The sequence below is a fragment of the Microcaecilia unicolor genome, chromosome 6 (assembly GCF_901765095.1).
Source record: "Microcaecilia unicolor chromosome 6, aMicUni1.1, whole genome shotgun sequence".
In the NCBI taxonomy this organism is placed as follows: domain Eukaryota; kingdom Metazoa; phylum Chordata; class Amphibia; order Gymnophiona; family Siphonopidae; genus Microcaecilia; species Microcaecilia unicolor.
Window position 1 is genome coordinate 328,237,776 of NC_044036.1, and position 22,651 is coordinate 328,260,426.

Sequence of the window (22,651 nt, forward strand, 5' to 3'; positions counted from 1 at the left end):
CAGTTCTACCACTTCTCCAGATATGAAAAGAATTGTTATGCCTTTAAGTATTTAAACATATTCTGTACCAAATCTCCCAATCCCTCCTTTCCTCTAAGGTATGCAAATTCAGGTCTCTTTTCATACGTCCACTTTGTCACCTTCCTCTGAACTGCTTCAAGTCTTTTTATGTCCTTAGCCAGATATGACCTCCAAAACTGAACAAAGTACTCCAAGTGCGGCCTAACCAACAACTTGAACAGTTATGCCTCTTGCTATGCAGTTTAACATCCTTTTGGCTTTGGCTACTGCTTGTTTTGCCACCTTGAGATCTTTAGACACTAAAAGTACATAAGTAATAACACACTGGGAAAAGACCAAGGGTCCATTGAGCCCAGCATCCTGTCCACGACAGCGGCCAATCCAGGCCAAGGGCACCTGGCGAGCTTCCCAAACGTACAAACATTCTATACATGTTATTCCTGGAATTGTGGATTTTTCCCAAGTCCGTTTAGTAGTGGTTTATGAAACCGTCTAAACCCTTTTTAAACTCTGCCAAGCTAACCGCCTTCACCACGTTCTCCGGCAATGAATTCCAGAGTTTAATTATGCTTTGGGTGAAGAAAACCTTTCTCCGATTTGTTTTAAATTTACTACACTGTAGTTTCATCGCATGCCCCCTAGTCCTAGTATTTTTGGAAAGCATGAACAGACGCTTCACATCCACCTGTTCCACTCCACTCATTATCACCCCAATGTCCCTCTCCTGATTTCTGCATCTCAGCCTCTCGGCCCCCCTATCACATGGTTAGCAGCTTGGAGTCCTTCATGCCCTGGTTATTTAACAATAATCATAATTAGAAAACAAAGCAGAAATTATAAGTAGGTGCTGTATCAGTCCAATATCTAAAAAAATTATCCATGCTTTCTTAACAACCATATGCTTGTCTTCTAGGTTATCAACGCTCCCCAAACTGCCATGGGTATAACATAGTAAGTGACGGGTCCATCCAGTCTGCCCAACAGTCACATTTATTATCAATTTGATTTAAATCAACAATGAACGTGATATGATATACTTGACCACGGTCTTTCTGAGACACAGACCATAGACGTCCGCCCAGCTTTGTCCTTTTGTTCCAAGTACTGGTGTTGCCATCGAAGCCCACTCCAGCCCATCCAAATCATCTTGTTATTTGCAGGGGGCAGGCTTTTATGGTCTTTGTCCCGCAAATGACAAGACTGATTTGGATAGGCTGGAGTGGGCTTTGACGGCAACACCAATAGTTGGAACACAAGGACAGAGCCGGATGGACTTCTATGGCCTATGTCCCAGAAACACCAAAGAAAGACCACAATCAAGTATATATCACGTTCACTGTTGATTTAAATCAAATCGATAATAAATGTGACTGTTGGGCAGACTGGATGGACCATTCAGGTCTTTATCTGTTGTTACTCGCTATGTTATATGCGTGGCAGTTTCGGGGGGGGGTGGGGGGGAGTCGATAACCTAGAAGACATGTGCTTGAAACTTCGTAACTAGTACTTACTTCTTCCACCAGCCCCAAACGGAATTGTTGCAGGCCTCCCAGTCTACCACTCCCTCTCCTCCTCATAATTACCACTATTGCTTCTATTATTATTAGCAGCAACGAAATAATATATAAGTGTGTGTGGGGGGGGGGGGGGGGTTGAAAATTTGTTCAATTGTGAATTGTAGTGTTCAAATATGTCAAGGAGGGGGGGTTGAAAATTTGTTCAGTTGTGAATTGTAGTGTTCAAATATGTCAAGGAGGGGGGGTTGAAAATTTGTTCAATTGTGAATTGTAGTGTTCAAATATGTCAAGGAGGGGGGGTTGAAAATTTGTTCAGTTGTGAATTGTAGTGTTCAAATATGTCAAGGAGGGGGGGTTGAAAATTTGTTCAATTGTGAATTGTAGTGTTCAAATATGTCAAGGGGGAGGTTGAAAATTTGTTCAATTGTGAATTGTAGTGTTCAAATATGTCAGGGGGGGTTGAAAATGTGTTCAATTGTGAATTGTAGTGTTCAAATATGTCAAGGAGGGGGGGTTGAAAATTTGTTCAGTTGTGAATTGTAGTGTTCAAATATGTCAAGGGGGGGGTTGAAAATTTGTTCAGTTGTGAATTGTAGTGTTCAAATATGTCAAGGGGGGGGGGTTGAAAATTTGTTCAATTGTGAATTGTAGTGTTCAAATATGTCAAGGAGGGGGGGTTGAAAATGTGTTCAGTTGTGAATTGTAGTGTTCAAATATGTCAAGGGGGGGTTGAAAATTTGTTCAGTTGTGAATTGTAGTGTTCAAATATGTCAAGGGGGGGGTTGAAAATGTGTTCAGTTGTGAATTGTAGTGTTCAAATATGTCAAGGGAGGGGGGGGTTGAAAATTTGTTCAGTTGTGAATTGTAGTGTTCAAATATGTCAAGGAGGGGGGGTTGAAAATTTGTTCAGTTGTGAATTGTAGTGTTCAAATATGTCAAGGAGGGGGGGTTGAAAATTTGTTCAGTTGTGAATTGTAGTGTTCAAATATGTCAAGGGGGGGGTTGAAAATTTGTTCAATTGTGAATTGTAGTGTTCAAATATGTCAAGGGGGGGGGGGGTTGAAAATTTGTTCAATTGTGAATTGTAGTGTTCAAATATGTCAAGGGGGGGGGTTGAAAATTTGTTCAATTGTGAATTGTAGTGTTCAAATATGTCAAGCAGGTGAGCAATGTCCATCAGGTGTGTCCCAACAGAAGAAAGGTTGAGATCCACTGCTCTGTGATGCAAAAGCACCCAACACCACAAATTCCAAAGCATTCCTTACACATCACATCAAATGTGGCACCGCCACAAGTTCTTACTGTATTCCGTGCCGTCATCGGGCAGCGTGGCAGCATAATCAAAGTAGGTGGCATTCCAGCGAAGTTCTTTGTTTTTGGTGTCGTACATTGTGATTGTATATTCTGCAAAAATCACATATTACCTCTATCAATCGACTCTTCCAACAGTCAAAAGCAGTTAAGTAAAAGCACAGTGCAGTTTGCCCACCAGTGCGTGAACGAGTGAAGATCAGAGGTACCTGTCCGTCCAAGATACAAGAGAGAGGTAGAGGGACAGAGGCTCTCTGCAAACGAAGATGTCAAGGTCTGTTGCTTTTCTCCAGTCATCAGATCGACCACATACCAGATGTCCTGCTTCTTTCCTGGAAGGGTAGAAACAACATGAATACTCATTTCAATATTACGATTGTTTCAGTATGAAACATTCTACTCTCTAATAAGTATCGCCATGCTGGGACAGACCAAGGGTCCATCGAGCCCAGCACCCTGTCACCGACAGCGGCCAAAAGAACAAGCAATTTGTCCCGCCCATCCTAGAAATACTGTATAAACATATACATAATATACTTGTATAAAACAAGCAGTTTGTGTATTAACTGTTTTGGTTTTATTTTAATTTATTACGTGCATTTACTGCTTGTGAAAAGACACCATTCTGTTCCAACTGCACCTGAAACTTAAATCCTCCAAATCCTTTAAAAAGCACAAACAGTTCCATGTTCCCTACCACAGTAAGGCAACATGGTTATGTCCTCATCCAGGACAAACATGAAGGGAAGAGACATTATCTATCACTCTCTGCCCTTGTGCAGTTTGATTCAACCTAGATTTCTGTTCTCTGCTACTCCCTCAATCAGAGTGCAGTTTACGGTATTATCTATGATTCCTCAAACCTTGCATGCTACAGTGTTCTGGTATCTTCTCCCTACTTTGTCAGTTGAGATTAGAGACAGCAATGAGATTATCTTTAGAAAAAAGTGCATTATGCGGATACTAGATCGACTGCATTTTCTGTGACCGGTCCATTATTATGGAGTGCCTTACCGGGATCTCTGCATTTCTATCGCCCCTAAGCTCCCATTGTTTCCTTCCAAAGTTGCAATGCCTATGTTCCATTATTACATCCCTTAACGACACCTCAATTGTTCCGCATAACCCTGCATAATATAATCCATAACTATCTGTAACAATTGTATTTCCAACATTCAACTCATATTGTAAGCCACACTGAACCCGCAAAAAGGTGGGAAAATGTGGGATACAAATGCAATAAATAAATCAATGTAAGAACAGAGCGCAGTTTAAGAGGTTGTTAAAAACGCTTTTATTTGTTCAGGTAATTTTTTAATGTCTAAGGAGTACAGTGTTACGTTCAGTTTTAATGTTATAGTTGAAGGTAGACGGGCTGGTGCTGCCATGGTGTCAGCAGTATTAAGAGTATGTCTGGTTTAATGTTTTGGAGGAATAGTGAAGGAGCAATGCAATGTATAGCTTTATATTAGTGATGATATGTGAATGATGTAGCGTTGATTATATTATGTGTGTTTTATGCTTGTAACCTATTTAGGTTATAGGCGAGCTAGAAATTTTAATAAATAAATTCCTGCTGTTACATACGACTTTGGACTTTTTTTTATGGGGAGGGGGGATGAGGGGTAAATGCATATTCTCCGAGGACAGCAGGCTTCACATTCTCGCAAGTGGGTAGACGATCCGCGTCACCTGGGAACTGGCAAGTTAGCCAGCAAAGAAAAAAATTCAGAGCCTTCTGGGGCACATGCGCGGAGCACCTTCCTGCCCACGGCGTCTCCGCGTTTCTTCAGTTTAATACAATAGCATAAAAAAGAAACAAATTACGAAGAAAACAACGCCAAGGGGAGGTGGGCGGGATTGTGAAAATGTGAAGCCTGATATTTCTGAATAAACTGCAGAAAGACCAAAAAACAAAAAACCCACCTGGATATTCAGCCTGCACCCGTCAGCAGTTTTAAAGTCGGTAACAGCCATGGGCTCAATCAGACCCGGATACTTAATGCTGAGCCATGTCTGGGCAGCAGAATTGAATATCCAGGTTCTCTGTGGACCCAGAAGTTATGAGAGTGCTGGTACCGAACAAAGTTAGGATCATTTTTTTATGTGGATCCGTCTCTGGTTAGGTGAGGTGGGCACCGGCAGTGGATATCACTGGGTCCCACATTATCTACGGGGTTTGCCCTGACTCTGCCTAGACATTAACTGGCCAGTACCATGGTTATAACTGCTACTGAATATCCCCTCCTGGCCCACTGATCGTGGTTTAAAGCCGGCAGGAACCTCTTTTGCCTGCTTAAATCCCTTTGAATATCTACCCCAAAATAATCCGCTGTATAGACTTATATAATCATTTTGGACATAATTATAGAATCATTTCTAGCATGGAGGTGATTTGAGGCTGAACGATGATTAGGATTAAAAGATATTCTTTTGATGGCGTTTGCCGCCAGTTTACTTTCACAAGGAGCTGACCTCTTTTTCCTTCTGTTTTGAATGGTGAATGTATTAAATTACAAGGGCCCAGTACTGTTGCTTTCAGAGTATTATACAATCCCTTTTTTTTTTTTTTTTACATTTTTGTATACATTTCCATTATTGTATCTAAAGTGCAAGAAGAGAAAGAAGGCCGTCATGCCTCCAGAACTCACAGATCAGGCATTTGGCTCTCTGATGGGAAACGGCAATGTCTACAGCTACTGAGCACCTGCACATGACATCTGGGAAACAAGTTTTTTGGCTCAGCAGCGGTGCTACCTTAAGGGACTGAGGACGTTACTTCAGGACTTTTTCTTCCTCCTTTTTTTTTTATTATTTATTTTGTGTCCCAAAATCAACAGAGCCGCACAGCAATTGCAACAAATAACGATTAAACGTGCCATACCATCGCTCCTTGGTACAATACAACAGGTAACCCAGGCACTGCAAAGTATGCTCAAACCCCAGCCCCCAACCCCTCCACCCCTGAAATAGGAGCTCTAGGTGGGTACAGCTGGCCGAGATCAAAAATCATCAAAGGAAAAAAAAATCAAAGACACTCATCCCCATGCTCTGATCATCAGGTGGTAAACGGCTTCCAAACTTTGATGACATTTTTTACTTGGTTGCGTCGTTAGGCAGTCAATTTAGACATATGGCAGACAGAGGAGTATTTTCAAACCACTTAGACTTACAAAGCTCTATAGGTTACTATCCTGCTTATTTTCAAACGAGAAGGCCGGCCATCTCCTGAAGCCGTTGAAATCGGTATAATCGAAAGCCGATTTTCGCCGGCTTCAACTGCTTTCCATCGCAGGGCAGGCCAACCTTCAAGGGGGCGTTTCGGCAGGGTATGGAAGGCGGGACGGGGGGCGTGGTTACGAGATGGCTGGCTTCGGCTGATAATGGAAAAAAAGAAGGCCGTCTCTGACGAGCACTTCGCCGGCTTCACTTGGTCCATTTATTTTCAGGACCAAGCTTCAAAAAAGTGTCCAAACTGACCAGATGACCACCGGAGGGAATCGGGGACGACCACCCCGTAACTCCCCCAGTGGTCACCAATCCCCTCCCACCCTAAAAAAAAAAAAATTAAAAACATTTTTTTGCCAGTCTCAAATGTCATACCCAGCTCCATCAAAGCAGTATGCAGGTCCCTGGAGCAGTTTTAGTGGGTGCAGTGCACTTCAGCCAGGTGGACCCAGGTCCATCCCCCCCCTACCTGTTACACTTGTGGTGGCAAGTGTTGAGCCCCCCCCCCCAAACCCACTGTACCCACATGTACCTTCACCCCTAAGGGCTATGGTAGTGGTGTACAGTTGTGGGGAGTGGGTTTTGGGGGGGCTCAGCACCCAAGGTAAGGGAGGTATGCATCTAGGAGCAATTTTTGAAGTCCACTGCAGTGCCCCTAGGGTGCCCAGCTGGTGTCCTGGCATGTGAGAGGGACCACTGCACTACAAATGCTGGCTCCTCCCACGACCAAATGCCTTGGATTTGGCCAGGTTTCAGATGGCCGGCCTCGGTTTCCATTATCGGCGAAAACCAATGCCGGCCATCTCTGACATTTGGCCGGCCCCAACCGTATTATCAAAACGAAAGATGGCCAGCCATCTTTTTCGATAATACGGTTCGGGACCGCTGTTTGCGGCGCCGGCCCACTGTTTCGATTATGCCCCTCTATGTAATTTTGTAAGTCTAACTGCTGTGAAAATTAGCCCCATAGTCTACTTTTAGCCGAAGTTGTTGGCGTGTGAATAGAGTAGTTTGCTTCCAGGTCGCCACCTAGACTATTCGGACTGCTGCAAGGATGGAAAAAGCCAGTTTGCAGAGCTTGTCCAGCAACCCTGGAGGTTTAATGGTCAGCAATCCACATCCCATTGAGGGTGGCAAGGAGAGACCCAGAATCTCTGTAACCAAGCCAAGCACCTTTGTCCAGTAACTGGGCAGGACCACCAGATACTAAGAAAAGTAGCCCATGCCCCACAACCAGGCCAACATAAATCAGAGGAAGAAGGGTAGTAAATGGTATGAAGGTGGTCTGGAGTATAATACCACATGTAAAGCATTTTATAGCCATTTTCCATCATGATACTAGCCACAGACACTTAATAACCTTTTAAAGATTTTCTCCCATACCCTCCCCCTCCCAAAGCGCCTTCAGTTGAATGAAAGCTCGAAACATCCCCTGCCACTGCTTCCATTTAAAGCACACTCCAAGAGCATCTCCGCCTCTCGGAGTTCTGCAAGAGCCCGCCTGCGTACGAAATCTGAGATTTGGTGAAAACATATCTGATCTCTCTGGGTCAGGCCAAATTCTTCTTCCAACTCTGCGAACAGAAGTAGGTGCCCCCTCTTCTGTTAAGTGACCCAAATGTGACAACCTTGAGCCACCCAGCCCCAGTACCTAGGGTCACTGTGACCCGGTACAAACCCCTCTGCTACCTCTATAGGGGTAGCCCGGAAGTATATCCACCCAGGGAAACAAAAACCACTGTCTAGTCTGCACCCAGGTTCCCACAGTAAAAGCTGTTCAGGACTTTTTCTAATGTTATTTAAACAAGACACACACAAATTTAAACAAGACACACACAAATCCCTCCTGTCAGTACCCTTCTCCACCACCGCCAACTCCAGGCTCCGCCCTTTCTGCCTCGCCTCATGCCTGGAATAAACTCCCTGAGCCCATACGCCAGGCCCCCCTCCCTGCCCATCTTCAAAGCCTTGCTCAAAGCCCACCTCTTCAATGTCGCCTTCGGCACCTAACCACTTTACCTCTATTCAGGAAATCTGGACTGCCCCTACTTGACATTTCGCCCATTAGATTGTAAGCTCCTTGGAGCAGGGACTGTCCTTTTTTGTTAATCTGTACAGCGCTGCGTAACCCTAGTAGCGCTCTAGAAATGTTAAGTAGTAATGAAGTTTACACAGTATTCCTGTCACCTGCTTGCTCAAAACCCCCTGGTTTTAAAATTAGAATATTTATACCACTGGGAGTGCATGTAGCACTATACAAGATGTTTCAGGTGGTTACCCCTGGAAGTTTACAATTTAAATTAGATCAGACAGACCTGAACAATCAGACTGGTTTCTCCAGGTTTGCAGCTCTGAGCTCTAACCGTTACACTGCATTACCATTTCTCTTCTTAGAGACCAATGCATGACAGACCTAAGTTCTTCATATAAACCCTGGCCAGCAGCCCCTTCTCTAGGAGAAGTGCGGTGATTTTCCTGTTTTGGTTTTGCATCAAAAGCCAAAACTTTTCCACAGTGGCGTAGCAGGGGGGGGCTGCCACCCGGAGCGGGGCGGTTCGCCATTGCACCCCCCCCCCCCCGGGTGCAGCACGATGGCACCCCCCTACCTTTAAAAAGAATATCGGGAGGCGAGGTGCAGCGCCTCGCGCCTGCCCTGCACGTAAAAGAAATGTGGACCGTCGGGCCTTCTCTCGCTCTGTCTGTCCCCGCCCTTGAGGAAATAGGAAGTTGCGTCAGTGAAGGGTGGGACAGACAGAGCGAGGGAAGACCCGACAGTCCACATTTCTTTTACGTGCAGGGCAGGCGCGAGGTGTTGCGCCTCACCTCCCGATATTCTTTTTAAAGGTAGGATGCGGGAGATGGTTGGGTAGGGGGTGGGGTGTCGATTCGCCGAGGGGGGGAGCTGGCAGGGAGCACCCCCCCTGAGCTGACACCCGGGGCGGACCGCCCCTCCTGCCCCCCCTTGCTACGCCACTGCTTTTCCATCAATCAAAAAACTCAGAGCCTTGTCTATTGAGCACAAAAGTTTAATATGTTTTAGATCTGCCTGTAGTTCATTTCAAAGAACGTCCCATGTTATTTTTATCACTTCAAATAAGCCTAAGCGTGTAGCACAAAACATTATAATCCTCCAGAGTGGACAGATCTCAATCAGATAGAACAAGCACCTTAGCTGATCAGATTATAAACTCTGAAGAGAAGGGACTGTTAGGTTTATCTGTACAGCACTGCACGGATCTAAGTAGCATATTAAGCTACTTAAGATGTTTTCACCAAATCTCAGATTTCGTACGCAGGCGGGCTCTTCCAGAACTCCGAGAGGCGGAGACGCTCTTGGAGTGTGCTTTCAATGGAAGTAGTGGCAGGGGATGTTTCGAGCATACAACTACTCGTTTACTACAATTTGTAATATTCTTCTCCAGACTCTGTCATTGTATTTACTACGTAAGCCGCATTGAGCCTGCAACATCTGGGAAAGCGCGGGGCACAAATGTAATAAATAAATAAATATTACAGTACAGGATTCTCTACATTTCATTACCAGTTATTCTGCCTAAATTTTTTTTTTTTTGTTACATTTGTACCCTGCGCTTTCCCACTCATGGCAGGATCAATGCAGCTTACATGGGGCAATGGAGGGTTAAGTGACTTGCCCAGAGTCACAAGGAGCTGCCTGTGCCTGAAGTGGGAATCCAACTCAGTTCCTCAGGACCAAAGTCCACCACCCTAACCACTAGGCCACTCCTCCACTGTTGCTACTATTTGAGATTCTACATGGAATGTTGCTAGTGGAATAGCAACATTCCATGTAGAATCTCCAATAGTAGCAACACTCCATGTAGAATCTCCAATAGTATCTATTTTATTTTTGTTACATTTGTACCCTGCGCTTTCCCACTCATGGCAGGCTCAATGCGGCTTACATGGGGCAATGGAGGGTTAAGTGACTTGCCCAGAATCACAAGGAGCTGCCTGTGCCGGGAATCGAACTCAGTTCCTCAGGACCAAAGTCCACCACCCTAACCACTAGGCCACTCTCCACTCCAAACCAGGTTTTCTTAATTACTTCAAGGAGATGCATCATACTTACATTACTAACTTGTAACATCTCTCCCAGTAGCATATCGAAACATATTATTTTGGGTGGGCCTGAGCCCAAAGTGGGTGGTCACAAAATTGCACCAGTGACCCCCCAACAAATAACACATATGTGAGCTGGCGGAGATCCCCCAAGCCTCACCAGCTGAAGTCCTCTGGCAAGCAGAACAGGTCATTTCCTAACTTGCTGCAGCTGGCGGCACTGTCCACTCGCTGATGGCCCGACGGCCTCTTCCCTCCTGCCCATGCTTAGTTTTCAAGCATGCACAAAAATGGAGCCTACACTGGGGGGTGGGTGGGGAGGGGGAGGCTCAGTGGCAATGTGTGGACAGTGCCACTGGCTGCAGCAAATAGGGGAGTGACCTGGCCGGAGGACCCCCATCAGCTAACAACAGTGCCAGAATTTGGGGTGGGCTTCAGATCAAAGTGTGGGGGGGGGGGGGGGGGGGGGGGGGGGGACACGACCAGCTGTGGCTACACCACTCCCCAATATACTCATATACTTCCTCCCACATACAGGTGTATAGGTTGTTTTTTTTTTCACATTTTGGGAGCAGTAATAAAAGATGTTTCAGGCTATCTGCTGGGCATCTTCATGAACCCCTTCCCGATTGTTCCTCTCTCCCTCTCACGTTTATCTCACACTGTAGCACAGGAAGGTGGGATTGCCCGAAAATACCAGAGAAACCTTTCAACTCATCATCATATCCTCAGCAGCATTTTACCAGGCGGTGGTTCAAGAAAATGCCAGCAGAAAGCCTTAAACCAGTCTTGAAACCCTCTTTTTTTTCATTGCTTCATTGTCAGTACAGTGGTACCTCGGTTTTCGTTGATAATCCATCCGAAAACAATCAACGAAAACCGAAACAGAGCATGCCGGACGTGAGGGGAAGAGAGAGCAGGGCTAAGTCTTCAGCTGGCAGGGGTTGGGGACCCCACCAGCCAACATATTTACGGCGGCAGTGCTTCAGCTGGTGTACAGCGATAGCAGTGGGCAGCGGAGGGTGGGTGGCGGCAAGGCAGCGGTGACCAAAATGTGCCCACCCACCTCGAGGTCTGGCTACACCCCTGACCTGCACTTCACTCCCTTCAGAGATATGCTGAACTAATTCAAGTCTTAATACATTGTTGCTGTTTGACACAAAACAAAGTTCATTCATACTCTCACTCTTTCATTCTCTCTCTCTCTGTATCAAAAGAGAGAGAGAAAATGAGAGTGTGTGTGTAATATAGTAGACGACGGCAGTACAATAATTGATTAGAGTAGCTTGCTAACTCTCTGTATAACATGCATGGATATAAAATGTTTTGTTACCCATGTACAGAATGCCATCTGAGCTGCGACACGGAGACGCCTGCACAAGCTCAGGGATAGTGAACGGTAGCTTCTGAAAGACAAAAAAACAGTCGCCTTCAAATTACCACAAAAGAACTCGACCAACACAAAGTAAACTTGACTGTGGCCAGCTCTGTACCACCAAAATGCCAATAGCTGAAAGGGAAAAGGATAGCTGAGATGAAGGAAACTCTCACACTGTTCCTTTGTTTACCAACGGTAAATATTGAAACAAGGAGGCAGTGCCCTACATGAATGTAGCTTGAACTGAACAGCACTGTCTGTACGAATCTTCTGAAGACACATTTGGAACTCTACCAATCAGGATCTGAAAACGGCTGGTTCTCGAGGTAGGATGATCACTTGCAAACAAGAGAGGAAGCATTAAAAAAAGAAGAAAAAAAAAAGGCAGTCCCAAGAGAGATCCTCAAAACATTTCCTCCCTCTGGAACAGAAAGGACAGCAATGCCTCTAGTCCAAGAAGGGTTGAAATGGGGTGGGTTTTTTTTTTTCTTAGTGACACATTATGGTGAGAGTATGGATAGAACAGAACACAGTCTTCCATGTCCAGGACTCCACGGTTCAGCAACTGGAACATGCTCATAGTACCTTTCATCTTTAAGACTTGGTGGCTCAGTGACTGGAACAGGAAAATGGAATCTTTCCTCTCTAAAATCAGTTCAGAATTGGTCTAATTCAGAAGCCAGTTTCACACACAACATTCAGGAACAAATCTTTAACTGGGCACCACAAGTTTGGCTCCTACGTAATCCCATTATAGAGTTCTAGAGTTAAGCTGGCACATGCAGGTGCACCCACTTATGTCATGTGAATAGCAGACGTATGTGCACAAGCCTACATATGGCACTTACATGCATAACTTACAGTATTCTATGTAAAACATGGGGGAAGCCACTGCTTGCCCCAGGATTCATAGAATGGCATGCTGCTACTCTTTGGGATTTTACATGGAATCTTGTCACTCTTTAGGATTCCAGAATCTTGCTATTGTTTGTGGTTCTACATGGAATGTTGCCACGATGTGGGTTTCTGCCAGGTACTTGTGACTTGGCTTGGCCACCGTTTGGAAAACAGGATACTGGGCTAGATGGACCATTGGTCTGACCCAGTATGGCCACTCTTATGATATTCAAAGCTGATGTCCAGATTACTCCAAGCATTGAATATCCGGGGTCAAATCCTATCCATGGTGGCCACTGCCTTAGAACACTGCTGACCACCACAGGCCCTTAGTACCCTTTGGAGCTCTTCCTGTTTCCCAGGAATGTATAAATTGACTGTTGCTGGCCCCGACACATAGAAAGGACATGCATAGCCGTTTCAGTTTGAAAAGAGACAGCTGAGGGAGGATATGATTGAGGTCTATAAAATCCTGAGTGGCATAGAATCGATTTTTCACTCTTTCAAAAAGTACAAAGACCAGGGGACACTCAATGAAATTACACGGAAATACTTTTAAAACAAATAGGAGGAAATATTTTTTCACTCAAAAGAATAGTTAAGCTCTGGAACTCGTTGCCTGAGGATGCGGTAACAGCAGTAAGCATATCTAGCTTTTAAAACAGGTTTGGACAAGTTCCTGGAGGAAAAGTACATTGTCTGTTATTGAGATGGACACAGGGGGGAAGCCACTGCCTGCCCTGGGACTGGTAGCATGGAGTGTGGCTACCCTTTGGGGTTCTACATGGACTGTTGCTACCCTTTGGGATTCTACATGGACTGTTGCTACTCTTTGAGGTTCTACATGGACTGTTGCTACTCTTTGAGGTTCTACATGGACTGTTGCTACCCTTTGAGATTCTACATGGACTGTTGCTACCCTTTGAGATTCTACATGGACTGTTGCTACTCTTTCGGGTTCTACATGGACTGTTGCTACTCTTTCGGGTTCTACATGGACTGTTGCTACTCTTTGGGATTCTACATGGACTGTTGCTACTCTTTGGGATTCTACATGGACTGTTGCTACTCTTTGAGGTTCTACATGGACTGTTGCTACTCTTTGGGATTCTACATGGACTGTTGCTACTCTTTGAGGTTCTACATGGACTGTTGCTACTCTTTGAGGTTCTACATGGACTGTTGCTACTCTTTGAGGTTCTACATGGACTGTTGCTACTCTTTCGGGTTCTACATGGACTGTTGCTACTCTTTGGGATTCTACATGGACTGTTGCTACTCTTTCGGGTTCTACATGGACTGTTGCTACTCTTTGGGATTCTACATGGAATGTTGCTACTAACTGGGTTTCTGCCAGGTACTTATGACCTGGACTGGCCACTGTCGGAAGCAGGATACTAGGCTAGATGGACCATAAGTCTGACTCAGTATGTTCTTAAATACATAACGCTGTCAGAATGGTCCGATGCCTCATATTGGTATCAGACCATTCTGACAGTGTTGTGTATTTCAACTGAAACCGCTATGCATGTCCTTTCGGAGTGTTTGTTTTATGTCCCAAATGAAGTATTATCCTATATCTTCACTGGACAGATGTTACAAGGCTCCTGAAGGTGGCCTTTCCACCCGAGTTGCTGCTATCTTGAGAAGACATTTATTAAAGCACTTTAGAGAATCATTGGCTCACTTGTCGTCTCCACTGTGTTGTGCTTGTTTTAGAGTATGGAGTTTGTTCTCATCATCTGCTTTTCGACCCTGACACATAGTACAGAAACACACGGATAGCTGAACCTTATAGAAGCAGTGTGTTCCACAGCAGGAACCAAAGTAAATTACAGAAGCACCAGGGAGAGTAAAGAAGGAATGAAGGAAAAAAGCTTAGGACACACACAAAAAAAAAAAAAAATACAGAGAAAGGGGGAGAAACATCCCTGCTCCCCACCCCCTACTTTGGAAAACCTCCAGCATACTGAGCAAAATCAAGACACAGTATGATGAAAACAGGTGAACACTGAACTGCTATTTTAGAAATGAGTGAAAATACCAGAAGTATCTGGGACCACTAAGAAAAGAACCTGAAATGCATTTTTCGTTTCATTTCCCACTTCCTGTCAGAGCTGCATCTGTGAGGCTGATGACAAAGCGACTGCCCTTACATGAGGGTTTTAAGGACCTCTGGGTGAAGAGGCTTCAGCCCACATAAATCTCAGTTTCTCCACGTTCAGTGTCCTAAGGCTGTGACCACAGAGACTGGCAGAGTTCTGGCCAAATGTAGACCTGCTGACCGTGCATAGCAAAGGGTAATGGGTCGCAGGTTAGCAAGGCATGTCACCAGTATGAGAAGTGCACTGCTCAGCAGCAGGGACTCATTCAGGATGGGCGGTTTACTGATAACATGCAATTTATTAATAGACAGGTTAAGTGTTAATGCCTGAAGTGGTACTGATCCATCTTTCTGTGGCTGTGAGCCCATTCAAGTGGCCATAGAAAGCACGCAACCCCTTGGAGGCATGAGCCAATGACATCTTAGGGAGGGCCCATCCTTGTTGTGACCCCAAATGTGGGTTCTACGAGCCCATGTGTAATCATGACCCACAATTTGGGAAGCTCTGGCCTAGAGTGTTACTCATACAGTGGCGATCCTTGGTCAGCTGTCACCCGGAGCGGATCGCCACTGGGCACCCCCCCCCCCCCCCACACACACTGGGTGCAGCGGCATCCCCCCCCCCCCCCCGGCGTATCACCCAAGCCCTCCCCCCCGGTGCATTCTTACCTGCTGAGAGCAGCCGCGCTGGTTCCCTGTTCTTGGGCAGAGGGAGCAGGGAACCAGCGTAGCCGACAGCCACAGAGCTGCTCTCTGCACCCCTCCAGCAGTGTGCACCCGGGGCGGACCGCCCCCACTGCCCCGCCCTCGGTACGCCACTGTACACAAACAAGGGGGTCACTCATCTTTCCTCTGACTGTTCCTAGGTTTGACACTGGAACACGGCAGGGAATCTCTCCTGAAGACGGCTGACCTCACTTTCCTTAAACACTGATGGATAAAGGTCCCCAGAAGGTAACAAACACCATTTATACATCACTTAGGTACCTTTGGGAAGGATCCCGGACATACATAAGCAGGTTATCTGCAAGATCAGATGAGAAGGGTATTTAAATCCTCATTCAGATCAGACCATCAAATATTACTGGCAAGTTCACACACTGAGATAGCCTGCCTGGGCTGCATACGTTAGAATAGCCTAATTCTCTTTTGTGGGGATTTCATGGTATTAGTGGTATAATTAAAGGTTGTTTCAACTAGTCTGTAAATGAAACAGGTTTCATAGAATCCAACACATATCACATGTCCTGCTTACATTTCTAAGAAAAACTATGCTAACAAGAACTGAAAGGGAAATACAAAATATACCCTTACCGTCAACCCTTCATTATTTTTGCCACCAAGAGTGTATAAACTGCCATCATTGGGATCTGGAAGAAACGCTGGCCTACAAGTGAAAATGACTGAATTAATATTCTGGCATATAAATGTGTTAGCTCATGAGCACAGCACTGTCACTACTGAAGTAACCGCTTTGAGTTCTTGCCAGTGGCGTAGCCAAAGGTGGGCCTGGGCCCACCCACTTAGGGCTCAGGCCCACCCAACAGTAGTACACGTTTAGCGGTAGCCGGTGGGGATCCCAAGCTCCGCCAGCTGAAGACACCCCCCTGATAGTAATTAACACGCTGCTCTCCAGGATACTGGCACCTGCGCATGCTCAGTTTTCAGCGCATGCCTACTGCAGACTGCCAAGGTGGAAAGAAGCGTTTTTCCCGCCAGCTCAGATATTTTTCTGGTGGGGGTTGGGAAGAACACAAAATGTATAACAATCAAAGCTGAGCAGAAGACTCAGAATTTGTTTCCATCAGACTACACTTCTAACAACTGTGAATGATTTGCAGAGACTTAGGTAGGGGGGTTCTGATACAGCGGTGGTCTCCTTGAATCTTACCATGGATTTTGATTTGTTGGCTCAACACCCTGGGGGTTATGAAGTCTGACGTTCTCCAGGGCTCTATTTTATCCCCACTCTTGTGTAATATATATAGACAGAATCATTGGGCACTTAAGATTTACATGTCAGTTTTATATGGGGGAAATCCAGACCTTGCTATGTGACCTTGCTATGGACTGAGATAAGAAAACCCTGGAATTATCATCATGTTTTGTGTTTCCGCATCGATGAATGATAATCAACAGGTTCTTACTGAACCCGCAGAAAAACAGAGCTCTTTTGGATTAACAGGCCTGTCCTGAAATACCTGCCCTTTCTCTTCTGCCGCTCCTCCCCTCCCCCCCCCCCCCTTCCCAAGGAGTGAACCAGAATCTCTATGCAAAAGCATATTGACAGATGATTACTTTATGGTCTTATCTATCTTTGGATTACCTTGTACCAATAATTCAGGGCCTTCTTATGAGGTGAAGACAACCGAAATCTGCTTTATTTAGATTTACTTTAAAAAAAAAACTTGGTAACCTTCAACAGGTACAGAATAACGTGGTCTATATTCCTTTGGGGCTCAGCCTGCTCTTCATAATTATTTGTTACATTTGTATCCCACATTTTCCCACCTTTTGCAGGCTCAATGTGGCTTACATATAACCATTAACGGTGTTAGTCGAATACGGTATGAACAAATACATAGTATGAATGAATACAAAGTGATAATGTGGTATAATGAGGTATATGTATGGTAGGAAACAGTTGGGGGGGGGGGGACTTAAGAGGGAAAGGGGGAAGAAGAGTCAGGTAATGCCCGTTGCAGTCTTTGGTTATGTTGTGTCGCAAGTGACCGGTATTTTTATGTTGGGTCAGTGGGGTATGCTCTTCTGAACAGGTCTATCTTTAGTGCTTTCCAAAAATTTAGGTGGTTGAGCGTAGTATAGACGTATAAAACTTCACCGGTTGCCCATATAAGCCTGGATAAAGTTTAAAATCCCGGCTTCGATTTTTAAGAATTTATGAACAGATTTGCCAAAATATTTGTGAGAGTGGGATTAAAGAGAGCTCCCTGAATTTTTGACATGTTTGCTCCTGCTTATTAATTACCGCATGTCCCTGAAGCAGAAAACGAAACGCTGACCTCAGTTGGACTGTTGTGGTGGTCGGAAGATTTATAAGCTAAGCACAGCTGTGTTTGATAGTGATTTGCAGTGAGCATTTTATGTTTTTGGCATTAACAATGCAAAGAGTTTTTTTTTATGCCTATGAAAGACACTGTAACCCCAAATTGCTATGTTGATATGAACTAGCAGGGGTCAACTGAGGCTTTTTCCTCTTTGTGATTACATTCAATTGTGCAAGAGCATAACTGCCGTTTTGACTAGTGAGAGATATTACAATGATTGTGGAAATAAACTCTCATGTCATATTTCAGGTACGATTGTTATGCATTCCCCCTGCATCTGCTGCAAAGTATGTTGATAATGAGAAAAAGGCTTTTTTCTCTCATAATGTCCCCACATTCTGGAATCCCTAGAGTGTTAAAGAGTGTGAAAGGAATTATTTATACTACAGAAAGCTTATAAAGTTTGGCTTATCTGATTTTTTTTTTTTTTACATTGCTGGAAAACAGTTACGGTCAAGGCAGTAACTGTTAAGATCTGAATGTTTTGGGGGTAAATTCCTCTGTTCATTGTCACCTGCATTTCTCCTTTGGGTTGCTACTCAAAAATTAGGACCGTTCATTTTTGGTTTTATTTTGTATTTGCTTATTGCTCCATTTTTAAATATATTTTACTGTTTATCTTTGCAATTGTATCTCATTTATTCTTTATTTAATTTCTTAACCAATGTATACTAAACAATTTTTTTAATGAAATCAGTGACTTTATAAAGAAAAAGTAATTTTCTTTGTAAAGTTTTGGTTTTATTTTCAATTATATGTTGTTCACGTAGGGGTCCCTTTTACTAAGGGGCGTAGGCACCTATGCATATCAAATTGGAATTACCGGCCAGCTACCCCAGGCGGTAATTCCGTTTTTGACACACGTCCAAAACACACAGTAGAAATTTTCTACCATGTGGCGCTTACCTGGCAGTAATCAGCAGCGTACGCGTGCGGACGATTACCACCTGGTTAATGAGTGAGGCCTTACTGCTAAGTCAATGGGTGGCGGTAAGGTCTCATGGCAAAAATGGACATGCGAAGGTTTTAAATTTTGCCGCACGTCCATTTTTGGACACAAAAAAAAGGGGGGGCCTTTTTTGTAGGCGTGCTGAAAAATGGACCTGCAGGCGTCCAAAACACACGCCTACACCAGCGCAGGCCATTTTTCGGCAAGCCTTAGTAAAAGGGCCCCTTAGTGGACTGGGGCCTGATTTTGTTTGTATTAGTAAGTTTCCTGTTTGCGATTTCTGGTTTTTCCTGAGAATGCAAAATTAAAAGAAAAAAAAAAAAGTTAGAATGCTAAAACCAAATCACTGAAATTAAGGCCTCCCCCCAAAAAACTGTTTCACAGAAAAGTGATCTGAGAAAGGAGAATGGAAAATGGAGCAGTAACCAATGGAGAAACAGTAGGGGAAACTGCTGAGGAAACAGCGAAAACCCAATTTGTGGGATTGCCCTGGCCCAAGAAGGAAAAACATCTTTATGGTATATCCTTCGCCCCAGACTCTTACATCCTCAGATTCATGCACAGTCTGGATGAGAAATTAATTTTGCTACAATAAGCTGCTGTTAATCTTAGGGTGAATTAAACAGTTGGTATTGTGATACGAGGTCAGGAGGGCAAACCATCAGGCAAAACAAGGTGGTCCCTTATTTCACTGCAGAAATATGAGAGCTTGATCGGTTGCCCAATTGAAGCAAGGATTTCTTTTCTTTCAAATTTTCATGTATATTGTTTAAGATTTTGAATGGTGAACGTCCAGGGTACATTTGGCATTTCAATCTATTAACAGAACCAGAAGATCAATGCTCAGTTCCCCTTCTGCTCCTCTTACGTTGAAGGGAGTCAAACGATTTAAGAAACACTTCTTGCATTCCAAGCTGCTGAAGTCAGGAAAGAACTGCAACCATGTTCCAATATTTTGTCCACTCTCTCTCTTTTTAAAAGAAAGTTAAAGACCTCCCGTTTTAAGGAATTTGTTTGATAGGTCTCCCCAGGAGTTTGTCTAGGTTATTTCTTAACATTGTAAACCAACCACTTTGAATCTTGTGGTGTTAGTGTTGTAGAAGTATAACGTAATATAATGTAATGTAAAATCCAATTATGTGTTTTTATAGGATTGTTGTAGGATGATCACAATTGTTGAGTGGAGGAGTGGCCTAGTGGTTAGGGTGGTGGACTTTGGTCCTGGGGAACCGAGGAACTGAGTTCGATTCCCACTTCGGGCACAGGCAGCTCCTTGTGACTCTGGGCAAGTCACTTAACCCTCCATTGCCCCATGTAAGCCGCATTGAGCCTGCCATGAGTGGGAAAAGCACAGGGTACAAATGTAACAAAAATAAAATAGATACTATTGGAGATTCTACGTGGAATGTTGCTACTATTGGAGATTCTACATGGAATGTTGCTATTCCACTAGCAACATTCCATGTAGAAGGCTGCACAGGCTTCTGTTTCTGTGAGTCTGACGTCCTGCACGTATGTGCAGGACATCAGACTCACAGAAGCAGAAGCCTGCGCGCGGCCACATTGGTGATCTGCAAGGGCCGACTTCTACATGGAATGTTGCTAGTGGAATAGCAACATTCCATGTAGAATCTCAAATAGTAGCAACAGTGGAGGAGTGGCCTAGTGGTTAGGGTGGTGGACTTTGGTCCTGGGGAACTGAGGAACTGAGTTTGATTCACACTTCAGGCACAGGCAGCTCCTTGTGACTCTGGGCAAGTCACTTAACCCTCCATTGCCCCATGTAAGCCGCATTGAGCCTGCCATGAGTGGGAAAAGCACAGGGTACAAATGTAACAAAAATAAAATAGATACTATTGGAGATTCTACATGGAATGTTGCTACTATTGGAGATTCTACATGGAATGTTGCTATTCCACTAGCAACATTCCATGTAGAAGGCTGCACAGGCTTCTGTTTCTGTGAGTCTGACGTCCTGCACGTATGTGCAGGACATCAGACTCACAGAAGCAGAAGCCTGCGCGGCCACATTGGTGATCTGCAAGGGCCGACTTCTACATGGAATGTTGCTAGTGGAATAGCAACATTCCATGTAGAATCTCAAATAGTAGCAACAGTGGAGGAGTGGCCTAGTGGTTAGGGTGGTGGACTTTGGTCCTGGGGAACTGAGAAGCCTGCACAGCCACATTGGTGATCTGCAAGGGCCGACTTCTACATGGAATATTGCTAGTGGAATAGCAACATTCCATGTAGAATCTGAAATAGTAGCAACAGTGGAGGAGGAGGGGCCTAGTGGTTAGGGTGGTGGACTTTGGTCCTGAGGAACTGAGTTTGATTCCCACTTCAGGCACAGGCAGCTCCTTGTGACTCTGGGCAAGTCACTTAACCCTCCATTGCCCCATGTAAGCCGCATTGAGCCTGCCATGAGTGGGAAAGTGCGGGGTACAAATGTAACAAAAAAATAAAAACAAAAAGAAAACTCTTAGGAAAGAGGAATTGTGCCCCCTCTAGTTAAATTTCTAGCCTTTAACCCAAGGCTGAAGGTTTGCCTAGGGCATCTAATGGTTGGGCCGGCCTTGGAGGCGAGGTATGGAAAATCATACACCCTCCCTAGGGGTTGCCAACTGGATCCAGATTCACCCAACAGGGTTGATCCAATCTTGGGCTTACCCCAATGCATGCAGGACTTGTGGTTCCGATTTCCCCCATTAGATTCCTTAAGAAAAGCCAGGCTGCAAGTCCCTGCATGCATTTCGGGTAAACCCAGGATTGGATCGATCCTGTCAGGCAAATCTAAATCTAGTTGGAAACCCTAACCCTCCCCCACAGAAGCATGTTTACAGAAATAGTCCATCTCCGGTATTATCATAGTTGAATTGCAAAATACACAGGTACTCCAACAATAAAAATGCATAAAAGCAAGGTCATACCACAGGTAGACCAAAACTTACTCTTCAACGTGTGTTGGGACTTGCAGTACAGGATCTACCCAAAAGAAACAAGAAAGAAAGTTATGTTTACTGTATAAAATCAAACATCCTGAAATCTGCACTAAGACTAACCCTAGAAGTGCTGATGTTTCACAGTCTCCACTAATGGCACAAACCAAGAGTCAGGCTGAAAGATTTAAAACGAGAAAGAAGAATTCGATCCTTATTTTCAGCCTACTGTAAATGTCAAAACAGTCTGCAAATGCTGAACGAACTGTAAACTAATCCAGGAAACAGGTTGTCAATTACCACTTTAAATCTTTTAACATTTAATATCCCATTAGAACAGCGCGAGTTTTCCTACCTTTCTGCTAACGCTGCCAGCTACGGTGCAATTCATGTCCAGGAAACTCAGCAAAGATTTACAGGGATGAGAAAAACATCCCCCCCCCCCCCCACCCACCAGATTTCCCCTATTATTGCATACATATATATCACGTTGAGCGGTTTCTGATCTTTAAACAAAATTTGATATTAGACAAAGCGAACCTGGGTAAACACTTAACACAAGTTCTAAAATTATTACTTCATTTATTCAGGAAACAAAAGGTGCCCTTTTACCATGCTGCGGTAAGCACCAACGTGCGTTTACTGCAGCAAAAAACGGCTTACCGCAGAGTGCGTCGAGGTGTCCTGCGGTAATTTCTGGATAGGGACATGGTATCCCAGCGCTAAAAAAAATAACATTTTTAGCACAGCGGGAAGAGAGAGAGCGTGTTCTGTGCTAATCAGTTAGCAGAGCTACATTGCCGCGCACTATCCGATTCGCGCATGTTTAGTGCGTGAGCCCTTACCGGCTACACAATGGGTAGGAGGGTAAGGGCACGTGTTAATGGGGAAATTAGAAATTCATACTCAATTTTATGGGTTTCATACTGAAAATTGAAAAAATCAGCCATTTTATTCCAGCAGTAAAAATAGCCTTAGTGCTGGGGAATGCGCTAAGGCTACTTTTTACCGCAGTTTGGTAAAAGTTTCCCAAAGTTATAATACATCGGCCGTGTGAAAAAGTAACTGCAGTTACACAGTCAACCGATTGACCAAATTTAATCGATAATTATATTCAACTAATTGAACACAAGCAGGCTTGATTTCAACCAGCCCTGTT

At 44.5% G+C, this 22,651-nt stretch overlaps 1 protein-coding gene across 1 annotated transcript in view; it reads right to left on the reverse strand.

Annotated features, from left to right (window-relative positions):
• Positions 1-22,651, reverse strand: part of ERN1 (endoplasmic reticulum to nucleus signaling 1) — a 164,255-nt gene that overhangs the window by 53,301 nt on the left and 88,303 nt on the right. The window contains exons 3-7 of the mRNA XM_030208417.1: positions 21,505-21,538; positions 15,851-15,923; positions 11,491-11,563; positions 3,059-3,181; positions 2,841-2,942 (exon numbers count right to left, since the gene is read on the reverse strand). Of these exons, the coding sequence (XP_030064277.1) occupies positions 2,841-2,942; positions 3,059-3,181; positions 11,491-11,563; positions 15,851-15,923; positions 21,505-21,538 (405 nt within the window). The remainder of the gene's footprint in view (positions 1-2,840; positions 2,943-3,058; positions 3,182-11,490; positions 11,564-15,850; positions 15,924-21,504; positions 21,539-22,651) is intronic.